The sequence below is a fragment of the Leguminivora glycinivorella genome, chromosome 7 (genome assembly GCF_023078275.1).
Source record: "Leguminivora glycinivorella isolate SPB_JAAS2020 chromosome 7, LegGlyc_1.1, whole genome shotgun sequence".
NCBI classification, from domain to species: domain Eukaryota; kingdom Metazoa; phylum Arthropoda; class Insecta; order Lepidoptera; family Tortricidae; genus Leguminivora; species Leguminivora glycinivorella.
Genome location: NC_062977.1, coordinates 4098484 through 4125305, shown reverse-complemented (window position 1 = coordinate 4125305; position 26822 = coordinate 4098484). Strand labels below are relative to the sequence as shown.

At 35.0% G+C, this 26822-nt stretch overlaps 2 protein-coding genes across 4 annotated transcripts in view; both read right to left on the bottom strand.

The window, feature by feature from the left end:
- The window catches only part of LOC125227848 (TRPL translocation defect protein 14), a 52295-nt gene extending 27495 nt beyond the window's left edge, over window positions 1-24800 (bottom strand). Inside the window, exons 1-4 of one of the 3 annotated variants that reach the window (XM_048132224.1) lie at window positions 24605-24800; window positions 24326-24393; window positions 23768-23805; window positions 22837-22874 (exon numbers count right to left, since the gene is read on the bottom strand). In XM_048132224.1, coding sequence (XP_047988181.1) covers window positions 22837-22874; window positions 23768-23805; window positions 24326-24393; window positions 24605-24668 — 208 coding nt within the window. In that variant the 5' untranslated portion in view covers window positions 24669-24800. The remainder of the gene's footprint in view (window positions 1-22836; window positions 22875-23767; window positions 23806-24325; window positions 24394-24604) is intronic. The other 2 variants (XM_048132222.1, XM_048132223.1) reach the window with 2 other exon arrangements.
- A 201-nt stretch (window positions 24801-25001) lies between these two features.
- LOC125227853 (DNA repair protein RAD51 homolog 4) lies at window positions 25002-26731 on the bottom strand. Its single transcript, XM_048132231.1, is given in 6 exon segments — window positions 25002-25504; window positions 25597-25719; window positions 25878-25943; window positions 25946-26054; window positions 26130-26340; window positions 26414-26731. Coding segments are annotated over 6 exon segments (1014 nt in total). The 5' UTR covers window positions 26677-26731; the 3' UTR covers window positions 25002-25262.
- Between the last annotated feature and the right edge of the window lie 91 nt (window positions 26732-26822).

The following is a 26822-nucleotide window of genomic DNA, read 5'->3' as shown; positions in this document are numbered from 1 at the left end:
AGTGATTTTTGGTACTTTCGGTTTTAGTGATAGAAGGTTGCACAATAATTAAACTGCGAGAGAATCGAAGCGTTATTTATTTTTATATAAACCCTAAACTACACTTATACTTATAAATTTATCGTTTTGCCTCCATGATTCGCAAATGAAAGCAACCATCTAGTCGATTTACATGTTCATGCTCATAACTGTATTTAATCTGGTAGCTTTGTGCCAAATAGCAGCCAATCTGCTGGCAAGATAATAAAATCAGATTGGATGTCTTGACCGCAATAGTCCTCATTTTCAACCCTACAAATATAATCACGACCCTATTCTTGCAAATTGTCCAACATTTTGGAAATGCGATATATTATCAATGGGACCTCAGCCCAAATCGTGTTGTAAAATGTTTAATCTTTTATTCCCGTTAAGTAATTTGTTGAGTTATTGCAAGTCCCAGTAGATGTCACTTTAAATTTTCTAATTATCAATAAATGTGACAGGATGGTGTTATCTATTGGGCATTAGTGTGCCGCGGCATTATCAATATGTATAAATTAGCAGCTTTAATATTCTGTACATTCTGAAAAAATATCATAATCATATATGCAAAACTTAAGGATTTTAGACAGCTGTGATTGTACTAATGCTTTATGGTCGTATACCATCTTTGCTCTTTAAAAATATTAAAATAGACACGTGTTCACAACAAAAATGCATAAGTAAATTATACATATCCGGCATATCGTCCACCAGTCATATTTTAAACCAGCATTACAAGATAGCTTATTACAGAGTTGATACAAAACCGGCATAATCGAGTAATATCGTTACGCATTCGCATATTTAAACAAAACCACGTGCGCGTGACGCAAGCGCCGGTCCGCGCGTCGCGGACGCATTATCACCTACAAATCACCGGTAACGACCGACACACCATCCATGTCATTGTTGCTTATGCCAAAATTCACGGGCCAACGATAAATCGCAACACTATACGAATCGTAGATGTAAGATTAGGAACTATTAAATGATTTGTTCTATTAAACGCTAGTTGGCGTCGAAATATTCACCGAACAGGGCACACCAAGAATTGTTTTTATCTACTTTTTATTTACCTATCTAAAATCTGAATTAGTATATCAGTTCTTTTGTAGGTGTACTAAATGTTAGCAGACACTATAATACTGAGACATAAAAATCAAATAATCTTCGTGAAACTGACAGGATTTTTCTCTATTGGCCCGGCCGGCCATAAATTATATGCGAGGTCAATTACCTAATTCTGTTATAAATAAAATTGTAGAGTCTGAAAATACTTTCATACAATAGATACCATCTGTTCTGCAATATTTATTTTCTAGTCTAAGGCGGGAACTAACTGAAAAGTTTTTAGAAAGATGATAACGGTCATATGTGTTAAACGTTACCTAAGTGAAGCAGTGAAACGTAACCATTACAATAATTTAAGATCCTGCTGCTCTAGACGAAATGGTCATTGCTCATTGGCCACAATATTTGTGATGATATTTAGAAAAAAAAACCGCGAATAAAGGCGTCTCATTTATCGCCTTCCTTAAATGGAACATATATGTTGAATGATACGACCTCCAAAGACACTATTCCATTTCTAATAGTACATCTATTCGCACTTAGTCACCGTCGTTGGCTTGATATCTATGACGCCCGATCTATTTTGCAGCCAATTTAATATGAGGATAACATTCAATGATAACTAATCGGAAACAACATTGACCATAATTAAAACCACAGTGTTTACAGACAGATACAAAAACAAATGAAGCGTGGTGTCGAGTACAGCCAACTGGAAAACAACTCCATGATGAATCTGTTGCCAACTTAAATGAAAAAGAAGCGTAGAACATTAGAATCATGTCTAATGATTACTCGTGTGTACTGGTTAATGTTACAAGTACATAATTGAAAATCTCGAGCGATCTTGTTTCTGTAAGATGATTCCCATTTCAGCTCGATTCAGAGAGCGTCGTCACCCATTGTACATCTTAATGGTTTGTCACCACGCCAACGACTTCACATAAAGATCATGTTCATAAACAATTACACACATATGTCAGAACTCGGAAATTATTTTAATCTCGCTGACGAATCGAAGGGTCAGACCCTCAGACCTAACTAATATTAACATGTCTGTCTTGCAGAGTTAGAAGACGTTGTCAAAGACCTCGCAAGCTTTCATACTAAGCCTTTATAGATTGAGCATACAAATACGAAAGGATTGCCTTAGAAGTAAACAGAGCACAAAGGATCAATGTCCAAAACGTAACTAATAACAGGGGCGGCTCACTCCGCGTTTCTTCCGTACATTTCGACGGCCGCGAGTTCGCGGCCCATAAAGTTTGACAACCTTCACGCTGCGCAATAGAACTCAATGTCGCATGCAGTCCGTTGACAGGTTGTTGAGAGTGAGCCTTCTGTACTTGTAGGTACTTTTATATATTCTGTGCTAATAAACTGAATGGAAAGCAGAACTACAAAGAGTTCGCCAGGTTAATTTGCACAAGAAACGTAGGTACTTCTTCTGTGAAAATCTCAAGCGAGAAAAATATTAATAAGAGATATTATTCCTATCGCTTCATGAATGCCACCGCGCTCCTTAGATGAGAACACCTTGAGGTAAGTACCTACGATGCGTAAATTTATTTACCTACACATTACTTTTGTCTCAAATGACAAGCTTTATGGCTAAAGTTTGCCTTTAGTCCAAGAGTTTGACTTTAATATGAAAAATGAAAATGAAATGAAAATGAAAATGAAATATTTATTTTTCAAGTAGGCATATTACAATGCGCATATGAACGTCAAATAAAGCTACGCCGGCTCTAACCCTACGCCTCAGCCTCGAGAAGATTTCAGTCCCCCCTCAGTTGGGAGGGGGGTATCCACTATGGGACCGGCAAGAAACTCGGCGGGCAACTTCTTTTCAAAACATTACATCTTATAATTAACATGCATTAAATAACAACATACAATTTAACATGCAAAAGTATTCATCAAAGAATATGAACAGACTAGGTACTCTATGGAAATCAATTTCAATAAATTATATTATTGCTTAATAATACGTCGTTCTTCTTCAGAGAAAACATATCAAATTGTCATAGAAGAAAAAGATAATATGAATCTCAATATCATTAAATATGTAATTTACCTACACAACATAAAATATAAAATATTTGATGTGCTTTCTTATCTGAACTGTGTCCTCTATACATAATACAATTATTTTAATTGCTATTCGTTTTTTGTAGTTTCTGGTTCGGGCCATGCATGTTTGTCTGTCAAATAGTCCTCGACTCTGTAATAAGCCTTTAACATCAATGATTTTTTTAAGTAGTTCTTAAGAGCTGGGAGGGGTAATCATGAAATGTTATGTGCGGTTTTAACATGACAGACGTAGATTTAAATGTCTACTAATGAAAGGAAGCGCGTCTTTCCATTATCATCTAAGCCAAAATCGTAAATTGTTTGGACATTAATATGGATACAAGTTACGCCCTACTGCAAAGGAATAAGATGCATCATGCAAGCACGCAAGACTGTTTTCACCTTTTTGACGTGTACTTGTACAAAATTAGAAGACGTTTTGGCACTTTGGATAGGTCATTAGCGTCCCTTTATAGTTATTTGGTATACAAGGGGGCAAAGTTGTATTTTAACACACGAGAAGTAAAATACATTTGCACCAAAGTGTAACACAAAACTTTTCCCCTCACTATAGCGAGGAAACTACAACGCAAAAAATGCGTTTATCACTGCTTCCAGTAGTTCCACAGGTGGTAAATCATCTTTATTACTAGATTCACCTACTTTTATCAATTTTAAAGCAGTTAATTTGACTTTATTCAAGGTCAAATTACTTTACCCACTAGTGGATAAAATGCGTTTTTACCCGCTGGTATTAAAGGACAAAACACGTGTTTCCGAGCTAGTGAGGGGAAAATACATTTAAAGAAAGTAATGCTCATACCGTTCACATGGATATTGTGATACGTGCGCTTTGGACAATAATAATTAACTATATTATGCTAGTTTCTTGTACATTTATTGTAAAACCGCAATAGTTAAATGAAAGTACAGTCATTATAATTGTCATTATAAAATTACATGGAGTGGATAATTTCTGTAACCTTATTGGTTGGCTTGGCATGCACAGGATTCGCAACCACGACCTTAGCTAACTAAAATATTGTTATGCTTCTTTAATCTCTCTGAGTGTCCGCGTAGAGACTTAGAGAGTAAGTTACTACATTACTACATAGTGCCGACATATGTCGAAACACGATTGTCATGTGACAAGAGGCTAACATTATTTCGAGCATTATTCGATACGTTTTCAAAGTCCGCGAGGCGCGGCCGTGATGTCTGCTCGAGTTTTATTTTCAGCCACCTTGCCAATGAACTCCAAACAACGGGTCTTATTAATATGATCGGGTTACATAATCGGTAAGAAGTATTATGTTTTATCAAGTATTATGAAATTTTACTTAAAAAAATAGACACGGATGGCATCTAAACGATATTTGCATGCAAATCACAGACTGGACTAATAGGACTCTACACTTTGAATGGCAAACAGGAATAATTGGACTTATTGAATCGCAAGGCTCATTTTTGATTTAAGAACATTTAATATAACTGAAAGTAAAATTGAGGGAAACTGTAGCTAAACATAGTAACTATCTACTTGGAGGGGATCATCATCATAAGTAAAAAGCACACGGAAGCGTAGACGTGCCGTGATACATTATTAAAAACGACGTTTTTATGCCGACAAAAACATGTGAATATTACTGAAATAATGAAAAAAAAAGTTAAATGCCGTGTCGAGACGTCGGACGTCAGCTGCGTAGATTCGTGAAGAGATTTACGAGGCATTGAAAACAATCTTAACATTTTATTTACATTCTACATGTTACGAATGCTATGACCAGTATTCGAATATAATCGTCGTAAAACAGCGATGGAAATTGCAGATTTTGATTCATAAATATTATTCAGTCTAATGTTTAACTGTCTTGTGTACAATAGGGATTTATGTTAATTTGTACTCGTTTCCATGAGTTTACTATACGCTTGTTTTATTTATGGGCTCATAATAACACTACAGCAGCCATATAACAGCGTCAGAATTATATCTAAAGCGCTAAGTTAACATTGACAATATCGTTGATAACCATGACCGTGAACTTTTTCAGGCATCCGCCATTGGTACACAAAACGATGACTACATAATATACAATTGGTTATTGTCTGTAAGTTAACGCGTCACACAATTCTGCAGTTATATAAAACTCTTCTGAGAAATAGGTTATGTAAAATGGCGGAAGGAATTAGCATACTTATCATTCAACTCGGCACTTCAAAGGATTGCCAACCTTAAATAGAAGAAAAATGCAATTTCCTGTTTCCTATAAAAAGTTTTCCTGTTCACGAAACGATTTGGCGATTTTAATTTAACGAAATAAAGGAAATACAATATTGAAAGACCAGGAAAATCTTAGCACGTTTTCAATAAAAGCAAACGCTCTGGAATGAGACAGAGTAAAATCAATTCTAGTTTATTTATGTAGTGAGTCGTATTTCAGGATAAGACCTAGACAAGGTCAGGGTTTATTGAAGAAAAATAAGGTTGTTTTTGTTTGAAAGGACAAAGCTAGCGTACTAGATTATTGATAGTGTTTCTAAAGGTCGGACGGTACTTTCATACGAAGGACGAGGCTATATGAAAGTTTTACGACTACGTATCGTAATCAAACAGAATCCATTACGAGCCTGAATGTGCCGGCGTGGCACTTAAAATATTATGACGGGACCAACAACGGCGGGCAATAAGTTGTAGTTTATCACTTTAGTTAGTTCAAACTGGATCGAAGTCCAGTCCAGGACAGTTATTCACACTGCTTGTAGAAGGAACCAATATGAGTATGATACGCCACAATGCGTAGCTGTAATGTATTTAGAGATCAAGTGAAGGTAAAGCCTCACATTCTAGTCAAAATATTTTGTGAAGTAGATAGCAGGCGTACAGGTCACTCTTATCTTTGAGTAGGTAATCTTTGCTTGAGTTATGTTACAGATTTATGAGTACCTATCAATACTGATTAGAGTTAGAATGTCGATGACACGTATATTTGAATTAGAATGTAATCTGAACACGCATACATCTAAAATTCTAAATTATACCAGTGTCGTGTCGTTTCCGGACAAAAACAAAGCTTTTCGATTTTCCTTTTACTTATAATTTTGCTTCCTCAACCCTCTTGCGATGTCTTTGCAATCTTCCTTTTAATGAACAATAAAATGAAATATAAAATATTTAAGTTAGACGTAAGCCAAATATAACGTAATTTATACGAACGTGTCGCGTGTTTTGATTCCGTTAGAGTCGAATTATCGTCAACTTTCGTGCATTGTTCGATTTCCATTACTGGAAGTAAATTACCCACAATGGCTAAGTTATTACAGCTCGGGTAAACACAAACATTGGTATAATTTGCATCCACCGTTTATTAACCATTATCATTATCTGCTGTGTCGTTTGGGGTTTAAGCAATCAATCAATTTATGGATAAAGCAACTTCAATTAATTAGGATTTGATAACCGTGTTATCGGTTAAGTAATTAATAGTAGTTTCACTTTATGGGATACAGGCGTGATTGTATGTATGTATGTATGTAATTAATGAATAAACCATGTCTTTTTTTAAGAAATGACGTATCACACGAGCCTTGAACTTGAAGGAAGTCGATAAATAGTCTGAGAAGTTGATACATTTGGAGACATACAATACAACTGCACGTTCGGTCAGAGGAGGCGGGGACTATACACAGACGTCACAGACATCATGGGCCTCAACCACGGCAACCGGAACTAAGGATGGCAATAACGTTTGACGTCGACGAAGGAGGACTGTCAACGTACTCTAAACCCGTGAGGCTGGAATGACGTCAACGATTTTGAAATTACAATTGCTCTCAATGGAGTAAGCTCAGACGGGAGGCCGGACGGATATTCGTGAATATGAATTAGTTTGGCAAAGTTCCTATGGACATTGGCCTGAGCCACACGCCCCCGATGACGTATGTGGGACGGTTTTGTACCGCGTATTAAGAAGTATTATTACAACCTATGGATAATTAAAGTTAATTAGTAAGTCGAGCGTTACTAGTGCTCGCCAATTAGATTAAATACGCCTAGCATTTTTATGTCACCTGTGTTGACGTGTTTTAGTAAAGTAAAAGTACCGAGGCAATAACGAGAAAATAAATATTGTAATACTGTTTATAGTCTAACCAAATTATACACATTTACAGTTCCAATTCAATCTCTTTAGATTATACATAGTCTTTCTTAAGAACCATGTCTCGTGGAGTTCATAATCGTGAAAAGCAATTTTCCTGTAGGTATTTACAATTACGATCTTATTCTTATGTCATGCGAGCAGATTACAGCAGTATAAAAGTACATAGTATGGTTAAGTCGTAAAAATTCAATTACGATGTATACAATGTAGCCTGTCTTGTATTTATTATTTTCTACTTTACCACATGTGATGTAACAGGTACCAAATTTTATCGTAAATACGACTAAATGACCAATTCATTAGGTGACTCGTGGATAACTAATACAAGTAATAAAACACGTGTCACATGTGAGAACAAAGACATCGTTAATGATGATGACAGAAATAATGAGTATAATGAGCGGACATGGACACCGAATCCCAGTAGCCGACAATGCCAAGACGAATCGTTGGTATTCGTTTACTGAGTATAGCATCGTTAGAGGCCACACACGACTTCTTGTAGACACGCAACCATGGATTTAAATTGTACGGTATCAGTGAAGTGTGCAGTTTAGCCTGATTAATGAGAAAATTGAATGACATAGGTTGGGAGCCCCAGCGCAGAATTCTATCCAAACAGTAGATCATGATTACGTACCAAGTCAAAGGGCCTAAAAATCGAGCAGTGGCACACGGAAAAAAAATATTTTAACAATACTACCAGAACGTTTAGTAAAATAGATTTATCGTAACTGATACTACAATCTCGTAATAAAAACAACTGTATTGTTACGTTTACTATATTTTGAATTCAATAGAACTAAGCAAACATTAATATGCACTAAACAGTTCTGTTTGAATTACATATACGAGAACTCTAGTTTTATTTACAACTAATAGAATAAAGGTTACGATAATTCTATTAACAAGAAGCTTCTTGTAATGCCAAAAAAATAAAAATTATCTTTACAATCTTAATCTTAGCGGTTACTATCACAGTATACTTCCTGTAACTTTTTTATACGTTGCGATTACTTTGTAGTTCTCGTAAAGAAATAAAAAGAATATTCTTGTAATGTAAACTCAACGAAGAGTTATATTTAAAAATATTAAGTTTGTATAAATATGTACGCATCGCTGTCAACTCTATTATTTGTATCGTAGCGAATGCCAGTGCAGTATAGTTGATATGACTGTTTTATAAGTTGGTATTACTTTGCAGCTCTTGTAAATAATGACAATAATATTCTCGTAATGTATACTGGTGAACAAATAGTTCTGTTGAAAAAGTATTTAGTTAGTATAAATATGTGTTTCGTTTTTGTAACGAAACGCCATGTTTAAGTACCATTGTATATCTTAGTGAATGCTATAGCAGTATAGTTGATTTTACTTTGCGCCTCTTGTAAAAAATAACAATGATATTCTCGTAATATACACCGAAAAATAATTGTTATAACAAAAATATTGTCCGCATAAATAAATGTTTTGCTTGTGTAACGAAACGCAATGTTTTGCGGCGTGGTCGGCCATTTACGTGTCATGAGAGATCACGTGGACGCGGATCGCAATAGGTTATATTATTTATCGTTAAACGTACTCACTACGTATTATCCATTCGTTTGGTAGTTTCCATTTTAGGAATGAAGAGGTGCAAAAACTCTTGCAAGGATGGGAGATGGCAGAGTTGGCAAAAGCAGGTGAGTCACATACCGTACATCATGTAGAACTTAGTAGATAATTAGAATGGTGAGTAAAAAGGCATTTAATGTTGTATTCATTTTACATTGCATACAAATTCATACGACATTACGTGGGCAAAATCTAAATACTGAACTAATAAGGACTGTCCACGATAAAAAGTGGTCATACATAACATGATAAATCTTTCTTCCTGAATGCACATTTTGAAGCAATATTATATTTTGATAAATCTGTATACATAAAACTATATAATAATTAAAGCTATTCCTTATAATGCTTTAGTGTGTCTGAGGTTTCGCCGAATGTATACCATCAAGCATTTCATTTCTTGTACAGTTTTTTAACAAACTTCACACGCTTCCTGGCACAATTTTATAAATACTTATATTTTTACTTATAGTTTTACACACATTAGAATGACATCTTAGCAGACAAAAAAATACTTTTTGAAACTCATTTCGACTTTTGGTAGTCAGGAAGACTTTCTACTCCAAGCACTGACAGTTGTTTTTGTATGGAGAGCCAAAAAGTGTCAAAAATTCGAATTCAGCAAAGTTAGAAAATCTCAGTACTTTCTTAATCTGATTACAATCAGAAAAATTTTTACTATCGTAAAATCAGTATGTAATAGGGTATATTTTGGCTAATATAATTAAACATTAAAAAACAATATTTTTGTCATTAAAACTGTTGTACTTAAAGACTGCAAGAAGACACTGTACAAAAAAATATTGTTATCATGAGATACATACTGCTAAAATTCATAGGCCACCTAAAGTTTATAATTTGTTTGTATTTTTATAATGTAGTTTAATATCTACAAATTATTTGACAAACATGCTGCTTATAAATTCTCATTATTCTCAAGATTTACCATGTTATATATGACCACTTTTTATCGTGGATAGTCTTTATATATATCTGAAGTGGACGTAGAATATTACTTAATGTAAAATTTATTCATAGAAATTTTAATGTCTTTTTCAGATGATTTACAATGGTTGCAAATTTCCTGTGACCCATGCCATACTGTGGAACAAAAGTGGAAAAATTCTGCAAAATATAAATTTTGGACGAAATGAAGGACGGTTCTATTAACACTGACGAATATATGAACAAAGTCTTGCACTAAGGATCGTTGAAATATATTTTTTAACAAATTATATAATTATTTTATTTACTTTCAGATTCACCAATTTTCACCGCTCATAGCATCCATTCCATATGCTGGGTGACCCAGGTTTCCGGATCCCAGTTTCAACTCTAGGCTTCTGTCTCTTGGAACTGGTCCTAGCAACCTGCATTTTTATCGGTAGGTACCTATGAATTTGTCTGTGCACTGTATAGACAACTAACATTTCTTGTAAATGTAAGAAAAGGTTTGTTGTCTATACAAGGTGGTACAGTAGGATTAAAGGCTGAGCCACGCCAGATACGTGTACGTAGACGTGCGCGTAGCGTACGCGGTGTAAATGACGAATCCTCATTAGAGATTACACCGCTTGTGTGACGTGTTTCCCGTGTGTGTCTAGCGGTGTATCATCTCTTTTGAAGATTCGTACTTTACAGCGCGCACGCCACGCACACGTCTACGTACACGTATCTGGCGTGGCTCGGCCTTTAATCCTACTGAACCACCTTGTATAGACAACAAACCTTTTTTAACATTTACAAGAAATGTTAGTTGTCTATACAGTGCACAGACAAATTCATAGGTACCGATAAAAATATAACACGTTAACGCAATTGTATATTTATTAGAGAGTACCATAAATGCAGTTGCTGTAACTAACTTTCTTGTTCTATCAACCATTTAATGAAGTTTACATAAATGAAGAGAATGTAATATATATCAGATGACTTGTATTCTTAACTATACCTATTATTGGCCTAACTAAAGTTTTATAACCTTTACAAGAATTTCTTGTGGAGTTTACATTATTTTGTTTATTTAGACACTCCATTTGTTATAAATACTGAATAATCTAGTAATACACACAATTTGACTGTGTGACCCTTACAATATTTTTATTTTATGATACGTAATGTATATTTTACCTTTACAAGAATATATTGTCAAGGTCACATTTCATTTATTAAGCTCTGCAAGAAAATATTATTTATTTGTACGGTCCACGTGTTATGATTACTAAATATTCTAGTAATACACGCTATTTTAATGTGTAGCAATTACAAGATAACTAGTTCACTAAGCTCAACGCATTTAAACAGACTAGTTTAGTTATTTATACTATGTGAACAATTGTCCCAGAATTTACTAGATTTTCTCGTTCAGATTACACTATTCAGGTATCATGGACGAGACTTTTTTCTCCGTGCACAACTTCAGGTGTTGTTTACACCTGCTTGGCTTCTCTTGAAAAAGTGCATAACAAGCTGCTCACGGACCAAACGAGCTGTTGTATGATATGACTATGAGAAGGTACCATGATTAGATTACTCGAATCTAGCTCCTAATGGTTTGGATTTCAGAGTCATGATCTGGTTTAGCTCGTTACGGGTTCAAGTTCCAACTCACCGCTGCTACCCTGGGTGGCCTGAGCCACGGCCGCGGCGGTGCAACGTTTGCAAGCCGTCTGGCATACGTCGCCTGTAACACGTTGAGCTACAACATCATTAGTAAAGATTTTGAAGTGCCATGAAATGAAGTGTGAAACTACGAGTAGCTAAGATTTCTGTTAAAAACAAGTTGTTGGCTGATGCTTGGTTCTTTCTTGAATCATATTCTGATAATGATCAATTTGAAAATACAGTGGACGAGGTCGTGTTGTTTTTTCAGAGTTCCTAGTTCCCAGCCGCTTTAGAGCTTCATCAGTTAAGAAGAAATGTAAAGCGGATAAAAAGATTGGGCATTGCGAGGGCAGCCTTGAATAGATCTTAGAAGGTAAGAAAACCTGGGTTATTTTTTAAACTTATTTTGCCATTATAGTCATATTTAAATGAGCGACTATTGAACTTTATAATGAACGAAAACATCTACCTAGACCTACAATCAAACTTGCTCTAAACTTAAAGGTATCGAGAGCAAGGTCCCCCAACTGTATCAGCTTGCGAAACACAGGCTAGAAAAAGTAAACCTTTTGTCAACAACACAAATTGATTCTTTTGTTACGTTGATTGACCACGTTTTCATTATGTCTAATAGTTCTATGCAGGCTGCGCAACCTTCAATACTTCGACCAATTCTATGTCAATAACCCCGACATTATTCGATAATATTTCTCAATACCTATTGCGTGTCCTTTTGTTTACAACCTCGTTAAGTATGCCAGAAGACCAAATTCTTGAAGAACAACATGAATTACATTTTAAACGACATTTAAGTTCATTTAACATAATATTGATAACAATAAAATAGGTTGAAATGAAATCTTCTGTTATGCTAATACGTAACTTGCGTCACAATGCTTGACATTCTTTGCACAAAATCTAAATATAGTGTTAAAGATAAATTCATACCTATGTAAATAAACTTATTGTAACGCTGACTGATGGAAGCGCAGAAAACTGATAACAACACTAACAATAATTCAGATATTAGAGGATATGCCATTTTACAGTACCTATTAAACTAAGAAAACCACAATATTTAAAGATATATAAAGTTTTGATGTTTGTAAATAGAGACAACACATTTTGTTGCCAACTGTAGGTATCGTTATATCTTAGCATGGATTTATGTTAGGAGTAATAAATGGGGATCAGATGGGAGCCATAAACAATGCTTTATTGGTTTTATATCCAATCTAGTTGTATATGAATCCAGTTGTACTTGTATATGAATATCACTATAGCGATTTGACGTGAAATATTTTGAATAAAACAGATATCAAATTGTATTAACAAAACCGGCCAAGAGCGTGTGTGGCCACGCTCAGTGTAGGGTAGGGTCCCGTATTTAAAAAAAAAACCGGCCAAGAGCGTGTCGGGTCACGCTCAGTGTAGGGTTCCGTAGATTTCTGTATTTTTCTCAAAAACTATTGAACCTATTATGTTCAAAACAATTTTCCTAGAAAGTCTTTATAATGTTCTACATTTGTGATTTTTTATATTTCTTAAACATATAATTCAAAAGTGTGTGGGGGGGGGGGCACTTTTTTTCCTTTAGGAGCGATTATTTCCGAAAATATTAATATTATCAAAAAACTATTTTTGTAAACCAGTATTCATTCTTAAATACCTATCCAACAATATATCACACGTTGGGGTTGGAATGAAAAAAAAAATCAGTCCCCATTTTACATGTAGGGGGGGTACCCTAATAAAACATTTTTTTCTTTTTATTTTACCACTTTGTCGGCGTGATAGATATACGTATTGGTACCAAATTTCAGCTTTCTAGTGCTAACGGTCACTGAGATTATCCGCGGACGGACGGACAGACAGACATGGCGAAACTATAAGGGTTCCTAGTTGACTATTTTTCATTATCAGAAATCAAATATCGAAGTCACGTTTCTATCGTCAACAGTGAGCGAAAATATCAAACCACTGAAGCCATTCTTATTAGACCAATCTGTCGACATTTCTTTTACAGACTACTTAGTCACATTCACATAGTACAATTAATTTAGCATGGATTTCAAGTATTTTGATACGCTCCGCCTCGACACATAAATACAACAATCCGTAAATGCTAATCAAAGTAACTTCAAGCAGAATGAATCTTTACAAAGGTAATGTAACGTAAAAACAACGCCTGACTGGAGGCTATGTATGTTCCAATATGCTCATAGGGGAGCGTGAAACGCGAGGAAGTTTGTAATTATTAATGACTCCTGACGTGTTTGCGTCGGTTGAAGTTTGTTATGTTGTGGTGGATTTAAAATGAAAAATTATGAAAACAACGAGGTGCCCTCGGTCGGATAGTTGGTCACGCTCACTTTATGAATGTTACACGTTTCCTTATCTAATATGTTTTGAAAAACAAAGTCGTAGTTTAGTTGGGTAGCGTCACTTGAAAGGTAATTCCTACAACTTGTTTTTGGAGTTTTAATACGAATAGTTGTTGTAGGTATCTATAAAACTAATACCTTGCAACACGTGATGGATTATGAAGATCGCGCAAAGCGGAGGGATAAATCTAGTAGCTGAACATGAAATTGAAATGCTGATCAATAGAAAATCAGGGCATTTATAAATAGGTAGGGACATTATTAGTGTGCCCATTCTTATTTGAAATGTCAGTGATAGTATTTGGAGCTCAACCGTTGGACACTATGTTATACTAATTGCGCCCTGGCGCCCTCAATTGCATGTCGAATCTATTGATTGTGATTGAATGCCTATGCATTTAATAAAAAGCCTAGAATAACCTATTAGCGGGTTTGTCTTTGTTTTTTCAAATATCCTTAAAACCAGACCAGAGTCACGGAAACGCTAAAGCGAGTTTCAGTTCAGTTTAATGAATATACCGGCAATCCCATCTTCCTCTTTACATTAATGATATTACCTATCGATGAAGCGCGCAATTCAATCTCCGCTAACAATTCCATTATTATCCGTCGTTGCAACATTTTATTTCAAGACACGCCGTGAACGTGACCGTGAGCGTCACACACACACACATACACGCTCACGTGAAAACATGGAAGCCCCGTAACTATCCCGCAGACCATCGAGGCTAATTCTATTTTTATAAGAAGATTATGATGGAAAATGTATTCAAAGAGGGTGTGGGGTGGAGATTTCCAGGGTTGCATGGCGCAAGCTAAGTGCTTCGATGCATTTTATATAAAGTGACAGGTTCTAAGCGATATTCCATGTTTATGTAAGCGAATGCTAATATTTTATCTTCGAGTGAAATTGCTGTTGTTTAGGTAAACAACTCGGATTTTATTAACCGTTGGTCATATTCGATGAATAAGTGATGTGTGGGTAAACACTATGAATAGTTGAGTCTAGCACCACACATGTAGATTTATACAAATATATTGCATATATAACAGATTGCCTATCGAAATACGTCATTATTCATTTTAAGTACATACACACACACATACAATGTATGTATGTTGCATATGTGATGAATGACAGTCACTGTACGATTAACACAAAAAATGGCAGTCTTATCAGATATATATCAAACATAGCTTAGCTAGCGGCCCACTTAGATTTTTTTCCCTGACGGAGTAGCAGTTTAATAAACGAAGTACAAGAGGAACGGGGTTGCGAGTACTGGCTTAAATTGTGAGCCAAATGATATATAAAATAATTAAGGCATAACCTGAATAAATAATTATTCAAATATATAAATAAAGTTTCTAATAAATTCATTATACACTTTCCGTAGCTTAAAGGAAGATCGTGTCTGAATCTGAAGATCTCAAAGGTTAATTAAGATTCTGAATTGTGAACCCTAATTGGATCAGAAGCTATTGATCCTCGCAGCTAATCTCCGTTAGACGACGTAAAATAATATTAACACCTGAATTCTACTACCTATTATCTATATATATAAAAATGAAATGCGTTTGTTAGTTACCTATAAACTCGAGAACGGCTGGACCGATTTACGTAATTTTGGTATTGAAATGTTTGTATTAGACCGCAGAAGGTTTAGGCAGTGTAAAAACACATAAATATTGTGATGATAATTAGAAAACAGTGATTCTTTTTTCCCATACAAATTGTTCCTACCTGACAACTTGCCAATGACGTGACGTTAATGACAGGTGCGTTCCAAACTTACATTAATGACGGATGCGTTCCAAACGCATTGTGATGGCAAAATAATGTGAAAATTAGTAATTATTCCGTTAAAGAAATAAGAAATAATACTAAATCGGAACGCACACGTCTGTTACAGCTATTTTAAGTAGTCTATGAAGTTGTCATTGTCAAATTGCTTGCCAGATTTATAAATTTTCTCTAATAGCTGTAACAGACGGTTAGATTTGGTTCGGGCCGGACCGGTCGGATTTGGTCCGCGTAATCTACAGACGGCCGGATATGGTTCGGAGCGAATTAAATCCGCTGTCCGACTCGAACTAAATCTGACAGTTTGTTACAGCTATTAATTTTATACTTCACAAAAGTAGTGATGAACCGGTACCATCGCAAATAAATAGTTACATTCGCTCCGTGCAAAACTTAGGCGAAGGAAACCGAAACGATTAGAGTGAGATAGAGCGATAGAGTGAGGCAATACATGTTTCTCCTTCTCTACCTATTGCTCCATCTCACTCTAATCGTGCAACAAGTAGTTGATTAGGTGGATGTCACACTGGCTCCGATTCGCATCGCACAACCGGAGCCAGTGTATCATCCACCTTAATATGTAGCGGCCAGGTAATGCGGCTAAAAAATATTGCTTGAAATGAAATGAATGAGAATGAGCTGTCATAACAGAAAAAAATCTGTTAGACGTTGTCAACTGTTATTGCTGTGATTTTAGTAGGGGAAATTAGCTAAAATTACGGCATAATTAATGGAAGGTTTTTTTAATTGAAATATGTACGTTATAGACTGAAGTTATTTTTCATCAACCCTCCCCACTCCTCCCCCCTCTGCGTCACCCCTCTACCCTCCCTTAAAGTGCCGAAAATGCGGTTTTTCTCGATTTCTGACAAAACTGTTGAAGATAGAGAAAAAACGCGTAGGAACGAAGTAATCCTTAATAAATTTACTACAAATCATTCATTAACACTTTGGTTCTAGCACTTATAGTTTTCGCGTGATCCGTCACGAAAGTTGGTCCTTTGCTGCAATTTTCTTTATTGAATGTTAAGTTTTCGCCCAAATGCTTACGAAATCGTCGAAATTTGTTTGATATGATTAAAATATTGTAACACATGACTAAAATAAAATTAAGGGGGAAAAATCACTACCATGAGTGGAATTTCCAATATGTCTTGGAATTCCAATAACTATTTAAGACGTAATATTTTCACAGTAGTAGTCGCTAGGAGTACCATTGATCCATATAGTATATCGATGACTGGGGATGAGCTTTTGGTAGCTGTTGGTAGAGCCCTGGAGTTTCAATCCAGAAGCCGTGAGTTCAAGTTCCACCCATGGTAGTGATTTTTCCCCCTGAAATTCATTTTCAGTTTATAATATTTTAGTAATATCAAACAGATTTCGTAAGCAATTTGGGAGAAAACTTAACATTCACTAAAGAAAATTGCAGCAAAGGACCAACTTTCGTGATGGATCACGCGAAAACTGTAAGTGCTAGAACCAAAGTTTCAATGAATGATTTGTAGTAAATTTATTAAGGATTACTTTGTTTCTACACGCTTTTTCTGTATCTTCAACTGTTTTGTTAGAAATCGCGAAAAACCGCATTTTCGGCTATTTAAGGGGGGAAGAGGGGTGACGCAGAGGGGGAGAGATGGGGAGGGTTGATGAAAAATAACTTCGGCCTATAATGTACATATCCCAATCAAAAAAAATCTTCCATTAATTATGCCAATATTTTCATACATAACTTTCCAGAAGCAACGTACTATTTGTGTTTTGAGATAAAATAAAAATAGTATATTTTTGTAGTTGGAATAAACTAGCTTAAATGGTGTATTTTAAATGAATGGTAAAAAAACTCCAAATTGATTTCAAAAGCAATTTAAAGTATTACAGTTAGTACCTAACTAAAACAACGCAATAACCGGATGATTGCTACAAGAGGAAAAAGGTAAGTCATCTCTTCAATAGGTATGTGCATAGCCGGGCACCGTTAATCAAATATTTAACTTCGATAATCGTTAATCCGTTACTAAAAAAGTTAACTTCGTTAATCGTTAATGCGATACATTTCAACAAATTTAACGTAAGTTAAAGTTAATCGATAATCCGTTAACGCGTGACAAAAAAATATTTTTACTGTAGGTATATATTTAGTTGTATCAGTAATCCACTATAATGTATTATATTACTGTAAAAGCCCGAATTACAGCAAGCCTATTGAACTCTAGGCTATATGTGGAAGGCAGTGATTGCCTGAGCTACTGCCAAGAACTGTGTCAGGAGAGCTGCAAGATCACAGCAGGCGGAAGCCGGGTAGAAGCTAGGGAAGAGAATGTGGTCTTAAATTGGGCTCGAATTTGCTGCCCTGTCACTAGAACCACAGTATAATCTAGAACAGTTGCCATGGTAAAACTTAGGATTCATCGAATCAACGTTGGTAAAAGCGAACCCATGTGAACAACAATTCTTTAGGTAATATTTGGGCTTTTGGCGATCAAAATCGGTAAAAGCTGGGATTTACCGGTTAAATCCTAGGATGTTACGCTATAATGTAATTAATGATTATTTATTTCAAGTAAAAATGGTCACTTCTTTGTAACAAGTATAAGGCGACGAAGTACATATTTTGTTAGTACATACATGAATGAAAATTACAATTAATTAAGGGTTAGTAGGAGCCTAAATCTAAAATATTTACATATAAAGTTAGCAGAGCTACCACTGTATGGTGGTGGAGGCTATGTAATAATATGTAATAAGGCGAAAAATGTACATCATTTTGATGCTGCACGATACTGGCAATCTCTACGAGCCAGCTAGCTGAGAATAGTTGAACTAAAATAAAACGAGTAACCGCTAACAATTTTATTGTGCGTGAATTATACGCAGAATTGCGTCACATAAGATAACTTCGGCATTTATATCTAGAGCAAATTTCTTTCTCTCGAGCGGTTACTGGAAAATTATTCTTATGAGGGTGTAAAGATTTTAGTATAAATATATGTATGTGTTAGTTCTATATCTAAGAAGGTTAGTCATAGCTACGAAACCTCGGAGAATCTGTAGCTGTTTTCATACTTCGCGCACTTCGTTATCAGATGGGTACTATTATAGTACGTTAAACTCAATACTGGTGTCGTGTGTCGCTCATTACTCTCATTAGGGAAGTATATAAATATTTATAACACCTCTAAATGTTATAATAAACGTGAGTCCTGTACTGAAGTTTGTGAAATAGGATTAAGATTAAAACAGTTAACTGTAGAGACTTCTTCCTTGAAATTTAATATGAATTTGGCTATGACTTGTACACGCTAAACGTCACATTATAATCAAGTCACCTAGCTAGACTTCGGCCCTTATGACTTGGCAATGAGAGAGATGAAAACGAAACTGCGAGGTTACTATTCTAAATACGTGTGAATTATTATCACATGCTTATCTATAAGGTTATAAGCTATAACAACACCGAGTTCCACGTTCTGTCATATACAGGCTCGTGGAGGGGTTATCATATAACCAAAATACTTCAGTTGAGTCTACAGATACAAAGTGTTACATCGATATCTATAAGGGAAGGGAAAATAGAGCGGAGGTAATAGTAGTAGCAGAATAGAGTTGTTGATATAAAAGCTTACAGAAGAAACGAGGCGAATGCACTTAAGAAACTGACCTAAAGAATCGCAAGGCCCAAGCGTAATTGTACCTACAGCACAGTTATAAGCTATTCTTAGGGGCAGTTGCATCAACCACAGTTAACAGAGACTCAACACACAGCATAGGTCCAAAAAACTTTCTATGCAATAAAATTTAGCGAACGCTATAACGGTGAATGATGGTTTCAGATTCTTAGTCGACTCAGTCGCTTGACGTTGGGAATAAAACGACTGAAAATGACTACGAACTGCGGACAGACTTATCATTATCCAAAAATAATATTACGTAGTAAACGGGTCAGTATTTCGCAATATAAATGCAATTACCGAGTTGGCACAGAGAATGGCCGCTATCCATCCCAACTCATATGACTGCAACGTCATAAGTTCGTGGCATGGGCTGAGAGATCTCTTAGCAATTTTACTTGAGGTTAAAATTACCACTTTATATGTGAACGTAATGTGCTGAATGGAATCGTGACTTAAAGAGTTTTGTGACACGTCATCAATACAATTTTCTCATCATTTTAGATCAGAGGCAGACCAGAATAAGTGTGACTTCGAGGCCCGTACTATCTCTACGGAACCGGGTAAGCGTTCTTACACTGGTTTGTTGAAGGTATTGAGTATACTCAGAAAACGATAGTTCATGTTATGAACTGACCTGAATGACTCATACTATTTAGATAGTCAATGACGAACGTAAGAGTAGAATAGCTAGCAAAAATATCTATGTCACAAAATAGAGGTCATTGAAATCCGATACATTAACATAAAATATTATAAGTAAGTCTTAGACCAGACGCAATGCAATTTTGATAAGAACATCATAAAAATATACGAACGGTCAACCAACACCAACCTAGTTATTTAACAACGGGGAGGACATTTGGGACTCGTTATATTAATAATTACATAGCCCAGTTTATCTTTCTCCGACTAACATGAAGAATTTAGAAATAAATACCTAATTAAGTAATTACTAATTAAAAAGTTTATCGTTAGAGATAAAGCAAATATTAAAACTTGAATAAGACTTAATTACGAAGTGCCTCTTGCATTGGTCGGTCTTATCAACGATTCGATCTCGAGATTCGCCGAACAGGGGTCATTGACTTCGATTTTATTATCAAATAGTCAATGCGTATTTTATGCAAATGGCAGCTATCCATGATCAAGGTCATCGTCTATGGCTAACATGGGTATACTTTTCAAGGGAAGCCTATTTGATCGAAAGTGAATAATGGCGCGAAAAAATATGAAAGGTTATTTATTAGGGAGACGAATCAAATAGCGATAGCAGTTTTATCCGTGGTCAAGGTCGTTGTCTATAGTTACATATAGTTTTGGAGGGAAACTATTTCGGGCGGAACTGGCGGGAGGGCGTGACAATGCCGCGAAAAATCTTGTGATTTATCTTGGCAAGATTTTAGTAAACAGTGAACTGTAGTATTTCCGCCCGAATTTCACAATTCACATGAAAGACTAGGTATTCAGTAAATAATTACGATTGGTAGAGTTCCAAAGCCAATAAGAACACAGATTTCTGTGGATATATTCCATAAATTAAATGCGGTTTTTTCGCTACTGGTATGGTTTTAGAGATCTATTAGGAAAAACTACATTAGTAGGTAAGTACCTTATTAATTACCTATATAACGAAAGTACCTATTCTATTCACACTTCAGAGCATCATTCAACGAATCTGAATGAATACCAATTGTTCACTATAATATTCACAAAAACACAAGCATGACAAAGTAATGGTGACAAACGGAAACATGACTGACTGCAAACAAGTTGGACTGCCTTTTACTGTTCTAGAATCACACTTAGAATCTGAAAGGAGTTTTATCTATTTAAACATACAAGTTGTTTTTGGAGTTATTACGATTAAATGCAAACATTCGGATTATTTACTTCTCTAGGAAAATAAAACCTAAAACACAACAAAATTAATTGTTTTTCTATGAAGCTGGTAAATTGATAGTATTTTATACAATCGTGATATAATACAAAGCTTTTCAGTCGAGTACCATGCTTAGGCCACGAAGCTTGCTGAGTGGCCTAATAGAACGGTACGAGAGTGAAAAGCTTAATTATATCACTATTGTATACAATACTTTTTCTATGAGTCATCATCTTCATCATCAATGGACGAAAAATATCATCATTCAAGTTAAAATTAATGTTAATAGCGTCGTTCACCGTTGTATCAACATCGAATTACCTAGCAACCAATTGTCTGTAATAACCGTCTCTGATTGGTCAATAACGCGATTGATAAAAAAACCGGCCAAGTGCGAGTCGGGCTCGCGCACAAAGGGTTCCGTAGCAGCAAACCAAAATTACAGTTAAATCAACCTATCTCAAAAACTATAAGAGATACTTTGATCAAACCAAAAATCGTTGAATGAGTTAATTAGCATGCATCACCTCTATTTTTTTTAGAATTTTATACCCCGTAGGTTTAAAAATAGAGGGGGGGGGACATACTTTTTACGACTTTGAGAGCTGATATCTCAAAAACCGTTCACTTTAAGAAAAATGTTTTTTAGAAAACTTTATATCATTTTAAAAGACCTTTCCATTGATACCCCACACGGGTATGTACATCGAAAAAAAAATTTTCATCCCTCAGTTACATGTATGGGGGCCCCACCCCCAATTTTTTTTACTATTTAGTGTCATAATTTTGTAGCGGTTCATACAACACATATTCCCATCAAATTTCATCACTGTAGTACTTATAGTTTCCGAGTAAATCGGCTGTGACAGACGGACAGACGGACAGACGGACAGACGGACATGACGAAACTATAAGGGTTCCGTTTTTGCCATTTTGGCTACGGAACCCTAAAAAATGTGTTTCAGATGCACAAAAATTTGCCAGGTATTGCAAATTAGTATAGAACTTGTATGAAGTTCTATTTTTGAAATTATTACAGTTAACCAAAAGTGAACTGTAATGAAATATTATAGTTGACTAAGTGTCAAAGACTATCTAAGGGACCGGCCACATCTAAGAGACGCATGTCCTGAGGTGCGGAACGGACGTCCGCGCCACGCCGCCTGAATGTACTTCAAAAAACGTCTCCTCAGTACATTTTGTATAGGAAGGACGTAAGACGCGCCCCAGGTGGCGTGGCGGCGGCGTGGCGGTGGCGTGGCGCGCGCCGCGCCGCCTGGGGGCGCGTCTTACGTCCTTCCTATACAAAATGTACTGAGGAGACGTTTTTTTAATTACATTCAGGCGGCGTGGCGGAGACGTCCGTTGCGCGCCCCGAGACATGCGTCTTATGAGTGTGGATGGTCCCTAACACTGAAAAGTCAGCACTTATAGTTTAGTCTGTGGTGTCCTAATTGACAGATTAAAGTCGACGAGTAGAAAAATAATATTTTGATAGCTAAGTAATTAAATGGTATACTTTAATATAAAATGTAATGAAAAAACTCACCTTCATCTGGCGTGAGATCTGCAAACTTGATCCCTCCACTGCAAATAAAAGAAACGCATAAAATGGAGACACATTCATGGACTTATTAACTGTTTTGTATTTGTATAAATTTCATAATAATGTATTCCCAACATATTAAAATTGAGCCCGCATACAACATTATAACAGGTGATGATCCTCAAATCACCATCCTGTCGGTAATATTGTATACCGACGGAGGCAGAAATAAACTCAAAATACAGTAAAGTGAACCATTCTTTTTGCAGTCCAAATATGCATTAAATCAGTGCATTGTCCAATGTTTGGGTTTCAAACTTGAATAATAATGGAATTAACGTTAATATACCAAATACCTCAATAATGAAGATTATAGAATACCTACTTAAAAAACTAATTTAAAAAACAATAGCTTTCACAGAATTTGTAACTTTATATTAATTGCTAATAAACAAACAAATAATAGGCAATTACGGAAAATGATACTGTCCTTGGCACTTGATGTACTTTAATCATTAATGACTCAACTATTACACAGCATTTGATATGATAGTTGTCTGTCTACTTAATTCACTATCAACATTGGCAAAGTAATAACACAATTAATAATATAGAAAACATACCATTAAATTCTACATAAAAACAAACTTCCAGAGATTCTATTTGAATAATATTTTCAGTAGAAGATACATGCTGCTGCATTTTATTAAAATAATCCTAGTTAACAACTGTCTGTGTAATTAGTAATAGTTAAGTTTGGCTTCAAAACAAAATGATTATTTTAGCCTCACGAATTTCATGATACCTTATAAAGTTGAATTAAGAATCATTTTGGAAGTTGTTTGAAAAGATTCAATTTTGGAACCCAAAACATACATTTAGCGATTTTCGCGTAACATGCACTGTATCAATTTGTGTAGGTTACACTTCGTACCTGAGGAGGACGGTAGCCGTTTCCGGCACCCGGAACACCTGCAAATAAACACAACGTGGATCGACGATCTTTGCGGATCCCCAAATGGAGAAGCCAAAACCACTTTGACCTGTGCGGTCACATTTACGAACAATACAAATTCAACTGTTAATTTTGAGCAATAACAGCTGATCCATGACATAGATAAGATTTTGAATATTTTTTTTTATAAAGTCAACGAGATGTGCCAAATAATTGGAAACCTGATTAGAAAATGTATAAATAAACAATTTGGGTTATGATAATGTAAAACAGAGTCGTAATAGGAATAATTTTATTCTAAAAATAATTTGGCACATCACAGTCATAAATTTTATAAAGTATTGATGGCACTATTTCTATAATTTACTACATATTGATAAGAATATGTAAGCTTTTAAAATGAATTTTAAATTATATACCTATGAGTTGTAATAATTTAATTCACTAAGTTAACCTTTATTTTAGTTGCTAAATGACAAATAGAGCAAGCAAAAAAAGAATTGCAAATAAAATAAACTGAATGTTTTAAATGCTCACCTTCCATCCTAAGTTCTCGAAGAATGTACACAGACGAGACTGTCCGGTAGTTTTGCCGCCACAGGGTCCTAAAATATTTCATGAAATGGTTTCAGTGGGAAGATTTAGGAGATCCACGTGTTGCTTTTAAAATTAATTTTACCGAGGAGGGCTATTAGTAACCTGATATACCTAAAAATCACTGAGGTATTTCCAACCCACTGTACTGTAACTTAAGAAACAAAATAATTACAACATGAAATTTAAATAAATTAGGCTAAATTAAATACAGACACTCACCTCCAGTAAGTACAAGCTTATAGACGATTTTCTGCGTCTGGTTCGCCATTTTGTGTAAGCACATTAATATGGATTTAAATTAAATTACAGAACTATTGTTACTAAACACATAAATATCATAAAAATATTGAATTTACAAAAGTGTTAAAAGCCATCACAGTACGACACGCAGCGCCTGTCAGGCGTGCGAAAATAAAATGAATGAGATTATGAACAGCAAGCAAATTGAACGAAGTGTGAACGAATGAAGAAGTCTATAGTCTATGCTAAAGTTGGCCAACGACTACAATTGATTTTTCAAAAGCTAGTGTACACGATAAACATTTTTAATTAATACAAAGGGATTGGTACACATTATAAAAAGATTACATTTGTTTCAAGACTATGAGTATTATATTCTTTGGACTATTCTATACTGAAAATTTTGTACTTTTCGTGATTTAAAATATAACATTGAGCAGCGTGTCTATTTTTATATCAAAGAGATAAAACTACCGAAACACAAACACAGTATGGTTTATTTTGATAGGATTTTATGTGTCAATTTTCATTAGCTAACTCAGTAAAATATATTCATATATTAAATGCAAATCAGCGTGGAAATATGTAACATTTTCCTCGTAATAAGACTACCAATTACTAGTTAGACTTAAACACACTAGGTAACACCTAAATTATTCAAAATAACATTACAACTACTACATTTATCTGAGAGTTGGCCATTGTTTAATACAGTTATGTTTAAACAGACATGAGGAGACCCATCTTCAGTATTTCTCTCTTGCTTCTCCAGGAAGATAACCATCATTGGGATTCCTTGCCAGTATTTACCAAGGCAGCGGTTTCTTTTCTCTTTGTAATGAGCTTCTTTCATGTATGAAGTAGCCTGTTCTCTATCATCTAAAATAAAAAAATACAAACCAATGATTTATATTTTCATAAATAAATTAAATGTGGATTTATATAGTTTAAGCAAAGAAATATGTAAATACCTTCCAAATCTGCATTTTCTTGATCTACCCATCGTGTTTGTATATTCACACAAATTAAAGCTATATTGAAGTGTTTGCCCATGTATCTTGCATAATTCACGAAGTTGTTCAAAAAAGACAAACCTGAAAATATTTTAATAATAATCAACAAAAAGGTGTCACAAATAGCAATGGATAATTCTTTCTTGTAGAGATGTAAGAGATGCAGCCAATACTTTATGTGTAGAGTAGATACTAAGGTTTGCCTATCACAGATGCTGCTAAATGAAAAAATATCTTACCAACTTTATTATCATCACCAAGGTACTGAAACATCAGCGAAGGTAATGAATCTATTATAACCAGGCTAAGTTTTCAACGCATATTGTCTGATTTTTAAGCTTCTTGAGGAAATCTAATAGCTCTTCCATTGTCCATATATGGACTATTTTAATTTTGATCATTATCAAAGCCATTTCCTGAAAAATAAATTATATGTATATTATGCGAAAATGTTTTTGACATTATACAAATTATACAAAATGTAAAAATACCTTATGTGAATAGCCATAAGCATCCAATATCTTCTGGACCCTCGTAGCAGAAAAGTCCCCTTTGGTATCGATATAAAGTACACTACTCTCTGAATTCTTTACACAGTTTATGGCTAATTGAAGGCATAGCTGTGTTTTCCCTGAATCTGCCAGACCACACAATTCTGTAATAAAGCCTATTGGTATCCCACCGCCTGTAGCAGTATCTAAACTGAAAAAAAAAACTGTATAAGATAGCTTTACTTTACACAAAATAAATGGAAAATAATAAAGGATTTACTCACCTAAGAATACCAGTGTTCAAACATTTTCTTTTATCTAAAGTATCCAGTTTTAATGAACCCAGTTTGATTAAAGGTGCTGCATATTTGTTTAGAATAGCATTTCTAATGTCCAGGACTTGAGGTAGAGATAACTTTGTGAGGGTTGATAACTTTCCAGCATCTTCTTGTAGAAACTCTAGAATCGTAGTAATGCGATTTTGTGCTAAAATTTTTAACACAGTCCCCGTTAAGTTCTTATGTTCCTCGGCTTTTAATCTTTGCATTTTATATAAAATTCTCAATTAATATTTCCCGTTTTCAAAATTCAAATGTTTTGCTTTTTTTTTTGTTTGACACTGACAGTTCCCAATCGGTTAAATACCACAGTTAACACTAATTTACATCGTAAGATTGTATTAATTACAGTGTA